This window comes from Moschus berezovskii, chromosome 10 (assembly GCF_049115385.1).
Source record: "Moschus berezovskii isolate FMDL1 chromosome 10, NW_MosBer_1.0, whole genome shotgun sequence".
NCBI classification, from domain to species: Eukaryota; Metazoa; Chordata; class Mammalia; order Artiodactyla; family Moschidae; genus Moschus; species Moschus berezovskii.
This window is the reverse complement of record NC_142469.1, coordinates 110,412,513-110,424,760: the sequence shown is the minus strand read 5'-3', so window position 1 is coordinate 110,424,760 and position 12,248 is coordinate 110,412,513. Positions and strand designations below refer to the sequence as shown.

General features: G+C 48.1%; 1 protein-coding gene across 1 annotated transcript in view; it reads left to right on the top strand.

Moving 5' to 3' along the window:
* Positions 1–6,610, top strand: part of WDR27 (WD repeat domain 27) — a 151,262-nt gene extending 144,652 nt beyond the window's left edge. Inside the window, exon 25 of the mRNA XM_055433681.2 lies at positions 6,270–6,610. Within this exon, the coding sequence (XP_055289656.2) occupies positions 6,270–6,320 (51 nt within the window). The 3' untranslated portion in view covers positions 6,321–6,610. The remainder of the gene's footprint in view (positions 1–6,269) is intronic.
* Positions 6,611–12,248: the final 5,638 nt, after the last annotated feature.

The window sequence follows — 12,248 nt, the reverse complement described above, 5'->3', positions numbered from 1 at the left end:
AACAAGGAAAGGCAAATAAACGAGAGGGAAAGGGCTTGAAAGAAGAAAGACAAAAGTCTTATATTTGCAGATGATTTCATTCACTTAACTGAAGAAACTAGTAGAATCATTAAGCTGTTAGAACTAATATGATTTTTCATGGTTATTAAATGTAATAACTGGTAACATCGGTCAATTCACCAATAATAACTAATAAAACTTACAAATAAGATTTCTTTTTTTATAGCAGATAACACTTGAAAATATCTATGAGCTTAATCACAAAAAAAAATGATCACGGAAAAAATTTAGAAATGCTAACAAACTGCATAGAAGATCTAAATAGCATTTTATATCCTTCCATAATTTAAGTTGCAGTCTAAGATTATATGGTTGCCAATTCTTCACTACTTTATCAATTTATTGCAGTCTCAATCGAAATTCCAGTACCACTCAATGAGCTTATTCCAAAACACATATACTGGGAAAAAAAGATACACAAAAGGCTGTCAACTTCATATTTTCCCTATTAGATAATGAGAAATACTTCAAAACCATAAAATGAAAACAATGTGTTATTGTTTCAATAACTGAAATAAAGCCAGAGGAATATATAAGAAATTTCAGAGATATTTGGGAACTTATATTGAATATGACACCACAGAACTGTGGAGAAAAGATAGATTATTTGATACAATGTTTAAGGAAAAACTGGCTATTTTGAGAAAAATTAAGCTCTTTCTATTTAAACATGCATACATCTAATGACTTAACTATTTAAATTTGAAAGGTAAAACTATAAGTAAGTACAATAAATTATAGGAAAAGGGCATTGTGACTTATGCTTGGGAAAGACTTCTAAAACAAAACCTGGAAAGTATACAACAGTAGACAAAATTTTAATGAATTTATTTTCATCCAAGTTAAAGTTATTTTCAGTGATGAACACCATGACAGAATTAGTGACCAGCAGCTGACAGCAATACTTCAAACCTGAAAACGAGTGACATCTGAGAACGTGAAGCTTGATTCTGGCTGCATCGCACAGCCACTGTGCTTTGGTGTTCTTGATTTTGTCTCACCCCACGCTTACTGTACGGAGTGAGAGCTGGACCTTAAAGAAAGCTGAGCGCCGAAGAATTGAGGCTTTTGAACTGTGATGCTGGAGAAGACTCCTGAGAGTCCCTTGGACTGCAAGGAGATCCAACCAGTCCCTTCTAAAGGAGATCAGTCCTGGAGGGACTGATGCTAAAGCTGAAACTGCAATACTTTGGCCACCTCATGCGACGAGTTGACTCACTGGAAAAGACTCTGATGCTGGGAAAGGTTGGGGGTGGGAGGAGAAGGGGACGACCGAAAATGAGATGGCTGGATGGCATCACCGACTCTGTGGACATGAGTTTGAGTGAACTCTGGGAGTTGGTGATGGACAGGGAGGCCTGGCCTGCTGTGATTCATGGGGTCGCAGAGAGTCGGACACGACTGAGCAACTGAACTGAACTGATCTCACCAGCTCTAACTCATCAGTAACTACTTTTACTTCTAGTTTCACTTTGGTTCTTTTCAGTCTTTCCATTCTTTACAACAGTGCCTTATACCCTTATTAGGTTTCCAGTCACTTTAAACGTATTGATTTAGAGACTGTGTATGATATGACTCTATTGTCTAAAGTTTTTGTACTCCATTTCTGATGGTTATTGTGTCCACCAACTCCCCTTGACAGGAAATCTTCAAAGATTACCATGATCAGAGTTTATCCTTGAGGGTCTTGCATGACTTTAGTTGAAGGGATGGTTGAAGAGGGTCTTTGTTTGCCCTGAGAAGTGCTCTGGGTCTTCCCAGCCAAGACCACATTTTTTTTGTAAGCGTCTTCGCTTGGACATCCTGTGTCAGGTGGCATAAGCCAAAACTGCAAGAGCAATCCTGTGGTTATGGATCTGGGAGGCGGTTTCCTTACCTGAAGCTAAGGTAGCCTTGTCTCCATGGGCATGTGGATGGTCTTTCTGGTGCACAGTTCACTCAGCTTTAAACACTCAGCGTCCTCGGTCCCAGCTCCCTTCCTGAGATCCCAAGCCCTTGCCTTCTGCGTCCATATGACCGTTAAAGCCCCAATCCCTCACCTTTTAAAAACAGAAGCCAGAGATTTCCAGAGGCTGACAGAGTGTGCCTCCTGAACTTACCATCCTGACTATCTGTCTTTTTTTCATTTTTGCCCTTATTTTCTTGCCTGCTCGACCATATACATTCGTGCACCCTGGGAAAACCTCAGACTTGTTACAGCCTTCACACTAACTGCCCTCGGGTTTGCAACACACGTTGGTGGAATCAGTACCCCTGCTTCAGGGAAAATCAAACATCCCATAACACACGATGGAATGCCTTTCTGTTGAGCTGGTCCAAGCTGGGTGTCTGTCAGGGCAACCAAGAGAGTCATTCGCGTCCCCCTCTGTGTTCTCACCGCCACTTTCCAGTCCTCCTTGCAGGTGAATCAGGAGTGTTTTCCTTTCCCTGACTCTGGGTTGCATTTTTGCCACCGGGCTCCAAAGGGGCTCATGTCATGGCGTCCTCTGGAGTTGAGACAGGTGCTGTCCTCCTGCAGTTCTGCTGTCCACGAGACCCTGCACCCACCCTGCCACCTCTTTTCTCTTCGGCCCCTGATGGCACCTGCTCCAGAGGGACTGGTGCAGGTGCCAGGGTTCATGCAGTGTATGTTCCACGTGCAAGGAAGACCTGGCATTCAAAGGTTGTTCAGTCACTCAGTCCTGTCCTGCAGCCCACCAGGCTTCCCTGTCCGTCACTATCTCTCAGAGTTTGCTGAAACCCATGTCCACTGAGTCAGTGATGCCGTCCAGCCCTCTCATCCTCTGTCTTCCCGTCCTCTTTCTGCCTGCAGTCTTGCCCAGCATCAGGGTCTTCTCAGATGAGTCAGGTCTTCGCATCAGGTGGCCAAAGTATTGGAGCTTCAACTTCAGCATCAGTCCTTCCAGTGAATATTCAGAGTTGATTTCCTTTAGGATGGACTCGTTTATTGCAGTCCAAGGGACTCTTGAGTCTTCTGCAGCACCACAGTTTGAAAGCATCAATTTTTCAGTGCTCAGCCTTCTTTATGGTCCATCTCTTACCATGACTACTGGAAAAAGACACTCAGAGGTTAATTCCTGCCAAATTTGAACAACATTCATGTGATTAAGATCTCATACATTTGCCCATAGATTTTGTTGCTTTTCGCTTTTCTTAGTGGCTCAAGAGTCTGGGACTAGCAGTGCTGCTGTGTCTGAGAATACTTATATGGTTTCAAGATAAGCTCTAAGAAAGGGTTGTTAATGTTCTGAGGTGTTGTTGGTGTGAGACTTGTAGCTGTGTTTTGCATTGAGGTTTTTTTTTTATCCCAGATACGTATGGTTTCCCATCATCTCTGATTTAATCCAATTCAAGAGAAATTTTAAAATAAATTTGACACATGCCCATGAGTATAAATTTATTTTTGGACTTGTGAATGAAAGCAATTCTGCCCCAGTGTGAAATTTTTAGCTTTTTATTTGAAGTAAGAGCTAAGTTGTCCCTCTAGAACAGGTCACATCTTCAGGCCCACATCTGACTGTCAGCATCAGTTCAGTTTATTACGATCACCAGGCCTTGGTCTTCCAGCCGCCAGACCATGAGAATTCAATTTTTGTAGCTCACACACACCATTCAGTGTTTAGTGCTTTAAGTCTGGCTGAGACGGGGCATTCGTAAGGAGGGCCTCAAGACCCTGTCGCTGGGCCGCCCTTTGATTCTTGGCTCCAGTCTGCCCAGGACTCCTGGGGCTGGGTCACAGCCCCATCTCCAAAGCACGTGTGGTCCCAGGGCTGCGGCATCAGGGCTTTTGTGCAGTTTCCGCACCCCATGTGACTGTGGGAACTCTGAAGGCCCATCTGCCCCACCACACTGGACATTGTATTTGTCACACGGCTGTAAACACAAGGAACACTGCAGCCAAGATCAAAGTCAACTTGACCTTGAGACGGCTGGTGGAGTTGTTCAAATTCTTGACCGTAACACTGAAGGGCGTAACGTGCTGACGCAGGAAGAGGGACCGGAAGGAGGGTGGACACGTGAGGCCGGAGCTGAGGCGCAGGTAGCCTGGTTGCAGGGGGTGTGGTCAGGACCAGCCCAGCCCAGCGGGTCTGCAGGAGAGAGGCCGCCACGGTGAGGTGCTCAGCTTGTATATGAGTGAAGAGAAGGCTCCGAGGCTGATCCAGATTTCATGTCGCTTGACAGGCAGACGGCGTCACAGCAGGACAAGTATGCCTTCATTGGATTTGAAGTTACACTGTGAAATCTAAGGTGGCCTTAGATACAGCAACGTATTAAATACAGAATATCAGTGCAGATTCAAGACCACCGCAGGGGACCTAGAAATGCCAGAGCCGCAGGCCTATACACGATGCATATGGGAGTTGGCTGGACGAGGCGGAGGTCACTAGCGTTAAAACAGTTCTCTGTCAAGGCACTTGGCAAAAGGAATACCCACCCAGCAGGTTCCGAAGCACCCACCCGTTCAGGTTGCTCTGGCCGCTGCCTTGGAAATCTGCTTCAACTGACAGTTTTCAAGCCATGGACCGATAGTGCTTCCCTAGCCTTTTCATGGAAAGCACTTCACTCATTTCTTCTCTAATCAGGTTGATGAAAGCAGTCCCATCCCCGCGTCATTTTTAGAATATGTATTTATTTAGGCTGCGCTGGTCTTACTTGTGATGCTGGAGATCTTTGGTTGCAGCATGTAGGATCTAGTTTCCTGAACAGGGATCGAGCCTGGGGCCTCCTATTGAGAGTGCAGGCTTAGCCCCTGGACCACCAGGGAAGCCCTGCATTGTATTGTTTAAAATAACAAAATCCACTTTCTTTGGGGAAAAGAGACAGCTGGGAGTCTGGGATGAGCCTGTACTGGTGTGATGAGAACACCGAAGCCAGCCAGGCCTCAGGAGCAGGGCCTTGACCTCAGAACGGAGGCTGTGAGCTCGGGAGGGGGTTGTGAACTCGGGAGGGGGCAGTGACCGAGGGAGGGGGGCCATGACCTTGGGATGGGAGCTGTGAGCTCGGGAGGGGGCCGGGAGCTAAGGAGGGGCCGGGGCCTCGGTGCAGCCTCATGGCCTGGACTCAGGGCACCACGTGGAGCGGGGATGGGTTCTCGGCCAGCAGCAGTTCCTGGCAGGGACTCCGCTCAGGCTCCGCAGGGCCCCCGGCTCGTGTGTTTGACCCCACATTTACCTGTTGCTGGAATCGCCTGGTAACGGGCGCGCCACTGTCCCGGTGAGACCGGGGCTCCAGCCCCCGGCGGAGCTCTTGGTGAAGCTCAGGGCCTTGGTGAAGCACGGTCTGGTTCAAGTTCCTCTCGGTTCTGACCTTGTGGGCATGGGCCGGGGTTCGGTCAGAGCACAGCACTCCTTGCCGCACCAGCTCAGGCTGGGTGGACGTGGAGTCAGGAGATGGAGAAGGAAAGCGGAAAGCCGGCGGAAAGCAGGCTTTGGGGGACCACCCCTGTGCCCTGCTCCCCCCTCCCCAGGTTCATGTGGTGGAGCCCTGCCCGCGCTGTGGCTGAATTTGTGGGGTCCGCCCCCGTGGGGGTGGCCTCCTAGGAGGAAGAGAGCCTCCAGGCGCACGAGGGCCGGAAGGGCACGGGAGCACAGGGAGAGCACCCCGGCGGCCAGACGGGGGGCCTCAGCGGAGCCCAGCGTGCCCTGACCTTGGGTTGAGCCTCCGCTGCGTTGTCACCCCCCACCCCCACCCCAGTCTATGGGCAGCTGGAGCTCACAGGCCTGGGGCAGAAGGCTGACTGAATTTGCCCCTGGAAACAGCCCCAGGGAGGAGCGGGGTTGAGGGGGCAGCCAGGCACCCGGCTCTGGGTCCTGACCCAGCCTCCCGCCCCTGCCAGGCAGGCGTGGCTGAGGGCTGGGGCACCGGCCCATGGTGTTCTGGTCCCCTCCATGGGCCGCCCACCAGATGCCTCTGGTCCCTGAGCTCTGTGGTTGGTTGGGACCATGGGCCATTGAGCAGGACGCCCTGTCCCCTCTGGGTAGTGTAGGCGGACTGATTCTGACCACAGCTCTCACAAATGTTAGAATGGCCCCAGAATGCAGTTTGGATTAATCAAGTGTAAGCACAGAACGTGCTGTACACATAGACGCTTTTGCTCTGTGGTCTATAAAATATCAATAAGGAAAATGTCCCCCATAAGTTGATTCTCCTACAGGTTTCTCATGTAGTAGAAGGGGATGGAAGCCACGTGTGTTTTATTTCCATCGTAGCTCGTCACAGCCACCTTGGACGGCAAGCTTCAGCTGTTTCAGGCCGAGTGATGCTGACCCACGGGCTGGGCACCGCCTGGGTCTGCACGTGGCCTGAGTCTGGGTCCTTGTCCTGAGAGACGCCGGAGGTGTCTACACCACCCGCCTGTCTGAGCCGCCCTCACAGCGGCGGCCTGTTTACTCCTTGCCGGGGATTCCCTGCCCTGGAAAAATGGAAATGGCGTCCAGCACTTCTGCACAGAATTTGGTCAAGTTAAAATAGAATGTTCTTCAATAAAAAATCTAGTGTTTCTTTCATAATTTAGTCTTTGCAGAGAGAGGAGGGTGAGAGAGAGACAGGGACAGAGGGACTGAGAGTCGGAGGGGGAGAGGGAGACTTCACCGGGTCGCTGGGAACGCAGCCGTGGGGTCCTAAGCCTTGACCTTCTGGTGGATGCGCCCCAGCTTTGCTCTTGTGAACCAGCCTCTACTGGGGCCTCCGCCCTCACACACAGCTTGGCTTCTGGGCTCCCCCCACTACCAGAGGCCTGTCCAGTGGGGACAGCGTCAAGTCATCCTCATACGATTCCTCAGAGATGTACCTGCCTCCAGAGGCTCCAGAACCAAGCCTGTCTTGAGCCCCAGAAGAATCAGGATGCTTCTAAAACTCTTTCAGATGCAAGCACCCAACAACACTGGAGGCCATCCATGGGGAAACGCCCCAGGAAGCTCTAGTGTTCCCCATCCCACCAGGAACCTGCGAGCCCCCCACCCACCCCCACGCCTCCTGCTCCCTGGAGACTGATTGCCCCTGCTCCTCAGAAACACCCGGGGCTGATTTCCTGGGCTCCCTACTGCAGTTTCATTGACCACAGATACATGTTTCTTCTTGCAGTTTCCAAGGAGCAAAATTTTAGAATAAGTAATTTTAATTTTTCAAATATTCAGTTATCCAGACATTTTAATCCATTTATAGTAACTATATTGTTCTTCTTTGTTAAAATTACCTTAAAACTAGTTTAAAATAAGTAAGTGAAGCAGTCTATGGGCAAGTGAGCTCATGGAATCTTATTTAATATTCTTAATTTCAGCTACATCATTTAAGTTTTTAACTTTTTTATATTATCCTTAATTCTGATAAAATATCCATAAAACAGGAATCACCATCTTTATTTTTAAGCATACAGTTTGCTGTATTAACTGCAATCTTGTTGCTATGCAGCCGTCACCAGCATCCATCTCCAGAGCTTTTCCTTTTGCAAAACTGATGCCCTCTCTCCACTAAACTCTGACTCCGGCCATCCCCCAGCCCTGGCACCCACCATTCCAATTCCGTGACTCCTCTGGGGACCTTGCGTAAGTAGAATCAGGCAGTATTTGTCTCTCTGTAACTGGCTTATGCTGCTGAGAATAATGAGCTCAAGGTCCATCCATGTGGCAGCAGGTGCAGGATTTCCGTCCATCTTGAGGCTGAGTGCTCTGATTCCGCTGCACAGATGGACCCCATTTTTCTAGTTTGCTCGTCCATTGATGGACACGCGGGTTGCTTCCACTGTGAGCCACACGCTGTGCATGCTGGCCTCCAAGTGTCTGCCTGACATTGCTTCCAGTTCTCTTGGATAAACACCTGGAAGTGGAGTTGCTGGATCATGTGGTAATTCTTGTTTAATTTTTTGAGGAACCTCAAAGCATCTGTAATGTTGCATTCCCACCAACAGTGCAGCATATTCGATTGCTTTTAACATGGCAGTTTTGTATATGACTATTTTATACTGCATGTTAGTTTCTGTTACATATTGCTTTCATTTTTATATAAATTTTTCCAAAAGTCCTGATTGCAATTATATCAAATGTAACTTTAAGAAAAATACATTTTAAATTATTTAATGTCAATAATAATAACTAAATGATATCTTAACGAACAACACTACCATGGAGGTTCATCACGGGGCAATGTAGGATGCAGTAACTATGGAAACGCTGCTGCTGGGATCGCAATGGCCGTGCCAGACGGAGGGTGACGACGGCAAGAGTTCACTACACGGGAGTGAATGAGCCTATGAGGATAATGATAATTTTGTGACTTTTTGTTTGAAAATTTTTGATTCTTTAATCTTTTGATTTTTCCAGATTTAAAGGAATCTCTTCTCTTAAACTATGACTTATAACAAACGATTTGGTAAAGTATAACTTTGTGAACAAAGATGAAACATTTATCTTTTTTTTTTCCTAGCTGCTGCTGCTGCTAAGTCACTTCAGTCGTGTCCGACTCTGTGCGACCCCATAGATGGAAGCCCACCAGGCTCCCCCTTCCCTGGGGTTCTCCAGGCAAGAACACTGGAGTGGGTTGCCATTTCCTTCTCCAATGTGTGAAAGTGAAAAGTGAAAGTGAAGTCGCTCAGTGGTGTCCGACCCTTAGCGACCCCACGGACTGCAGCCTACCAGGCTCCTCCATCCATGGGATTTTCTAGGCAAGAGTACTGGAGTGGCTTGCCACTGCCTTCTCCGTCTTCCTAGCTGATCCCTCTAGAATTAGAAGACTCTCAGTAAGCATTCTTGTTTTTGTGGCAGTGTCGTTGAGTTGGGTAAGAGTCTATTCTCTCTGAGTGCTAAGTCACTTCAGCCACGCCTGACCCTCTGTGGCTTGATGGACTATAGCCTGCTAGGCTCCTCTGTCCTTCGGAGTCTCCAGTCAGAGATGCTGGAGTGGGTTGTCGTTTCCTCTTCCAGGGGGTCTTCCTGCCCCAGGGGTCAAACTCTCAAGCTCTTATGTCTTCTGCATTGGCGGGTGGATTCTTTACCACTAGTGCCGCCTGGGAAGCCCATTCTTCTTACAACAGGACACCATTGGAAACACTGTTTAAGGCCAAAACTTTGACTGGGAAGTATTCAGAGTGTGTGCAGACTCAGGTGTGACCAGACAGCTTGCAAAACCAGCCTGATAGTTTGTTTACTGGGCTCCCGGCAGCATTATCTGGTGAGGAAGGGAGGGCCCTTCTGGGCAGGGACAGGAAGCTCAGGATATTTCGGGGACCTTGAGAAGAGAGGAATTAACCCAAATCTGTAAGTATCGCAGACAAAGTCTAATGGTAAATTCTTGGCTTGGCTTCCTAGCCTCCAGAGGCTTTAAGTTCAATCTGAGAGTCCTTGTGAGAAGATTCTGCAAAGCAGGCTTTAAAGAACCAAAACGGTCAGTTGGAAGACTTGCTGCATTTATATAAATAATCAGGCCAATTTATTGAAACTACATTTAATTTGTAAACAAATTAGTCTTACTATGTTTTCTTCAATAGAAATGGGGATAATCATAGAAAGGAAAAATATTTCTGTAGAAAGTTTACTGTACAGTTGTGGATATCAGATTCTAGTTCTGTTAATTGTATTTGAGGTTTTGGTTTTGGACCTGTAAACTGGACTAGATCCAAAATTTTCCTCTAATCTCAGGCTCTCCAAACTAATGTTCCCAGTTTGTCCCCCACCCTCTGACTTGGAATCATTAAGAACTAAAATGCCCTTTTCCTGAAGCCATGTAAGCTCAGCTTGGGTAATTTGATATAAACGTGGAGAAATCACAGCAGCTCGTGTTGCCACAGCAGCTCTGTGCCTGTCGCTGTGTGGTCACTCAGAAGGACCCTGGAGACATTCAAGCTGCAAACAGAAGTTCTCAGATTGCCCCTGTGTGCCTCGCTCCGTCTGAAGATGCTTCAAACCCAACATCCAGAAATCTTGCCTGGTGGCCTTAGAACTCCACAAGTGGGGCTGGTGTCTGCTCCAGTCGCTAAGCCTTGTTTTTCCTTTGTTTCCATGGAAGCACTTCTTATTAAATTCAGTTCGGTTCAGTCGCTCAGTCATGTCTGACTCTGAGACCCCATGGACTGCAGCACGCCAGGTCTCCCTGTCCATCACCAACTCTCTGAGTTTACTCAAAATTTATTACTTATTAATAAAAACCTTGTGCAAATATGTGCACCACATAGGCTCAATGTGGGGAATCCACCTACATCGCCACTTCCTGAAAAGAGACACAACCTCTGATTGAACTGACCTACTCTCAGGACAATGAGGATAACATAACCCACCGACTCAGAGCAGGTTTAAGCCTACTCACACCAGGTGGCCAAGAAAATAATGTGTCTACAGTGTCACCCAGATCCTTGACCGGATCCTGTGGCCCCCAAGGCCACTGACTCAGTTTCATTTCAGGACCCTTCAAGTTTGGCACAGTTGTTACAGATCGAATGTCAGACTCCTGTCTGTGTAGTTATTACAGGGTTTGAGACTAGAGTCCTGTTCAGATCCGTGCTTTCTGAGTTGCAATGCCCCCTCCCCCTGACTTCATGCATCAGCTGCCTGGGTGGTCTCATCCTCCCCATCCTCACAGTTGATTCTGATGACTTGGCATCACACGGTGGGTTGAGCCTAACAGGTGGGGTTTTTCTTTTTTGTAATGCAAGTGCCTGACTTAAGCTTCGATTGCCAAGACTCTCACCTGTAAGCAGGCATCAGCTTCAAGGAAGGCTTCCTGGGAAAAGGGCCAGCCCATCTCCCCCTCCCCCACGGAGGTGCCATTGTTTGGAAGATCTTGTTTGATTTCAGGGACTGGTCATTGGATCACTTGATTTATTCTCTCTTCCTGCATTCTAAATTTCTGCTCTTTTGTTTTAAATTCCCTGGTAAAGAGGGAGCCCAGGAAAACCCCAGGTCCCCACCCAGAGCCCCAGTAAAGGTAGGACCGCAGGCTTGCCCTCACAGGACGCTTCTGTCCCTCCCTCCTTCTGTCTGTCTTTTCCCTGGCCTTGCAGTGTGGCACCAGCTGTGCCATGTAATTCCAGGTCCTATAAGTAATGAACCTCTAGTTTCCGAGTTTCCCAATAGCAGTGCTGAGGGGCGTCCTGCAATCATAATGAGAACCACAAGGGCTGGTCCAACCACAGTGCTGGTTATTGACAGGCTGGAACTGGCACACGATAGCTATTAAGGTTCCTTTTTGGTATTTGAAAGATAAAATGACTCATGTTATGTGGCATATGTCATGGGTTTGCACAACTTTTGGCCTAACTGTCTTTCTAAACAACAAAGCAAGAATGTGATTGTGGTCCACCCAAGCCTTGCCGCAGAGGGGGTGGTCTAAACAAATTCTGGAATAAACAGTTTCTGCTCATTTTTGACATTCTGTTTAAAGGCATTCTTTTCAGATGTGGGAGTGCATTCCTTTTCATTAGTAGAAGTGACTTTGGATTTTGGACTTTGGGAGGAAGGTGCCTGGGTGTTTTCATAATAAAGGTTCTATTATTAGTGCTTTGCAAATGGTTGATGGATAAACAGTGGAAAGGATGAAATCTGTGGGATGTGCTGACACCTACAGATGCCTCAGTTGGAAGGAGGGGTTCAGGTGGGGCGCGGACAACTCAGCATTTGAAAGGATAGCTTTTCCGAAGTCTGGCAACAATCTTGGTGGTGGTACTATTAGATGGAACCATATTAAATTACCAGTATTTAGCACATTGGTTGGAGAAGGCAATGGCAAGCCACTCCAGTACTCTTGCCTAGAAAATCCCATGGATGGAGGAGGCTGGTAGGCTGCAGTCCGTGGGGTCGCTAAGGGTCGGACACGACTGAGCGACTTCACTTTCACACATTGGAGAAGGAAATGGCAACCCACTCCAGTGTTCTTGCCTGGAGAATCCCAGGGATGGGGGAGCCTGGTGGGCTTCCGTCTATGGGGTCACACAGAGTCGGACACGACTGACGTGACTTAGCAGCAGCAGCAGCAGCACATTGGTGCTAGATTGTTGCTCTTACCATCCGAGTGACCACCTCTTCTCTACCTCTGCTCCCTTTCTCAGGGAGTGCGGCTGTCAGGGGTGTCTGCCCAGTGACCTGGGTGCCTGCAGGCCGTGAGCCACTGTGGGCACATCGCGGGCTACGACCCCGTGGTCATTAACGGCTGTCACATGTCATTTGAATTTCAGTAGCAACTGGTTATAGAGAGAAGCTCCA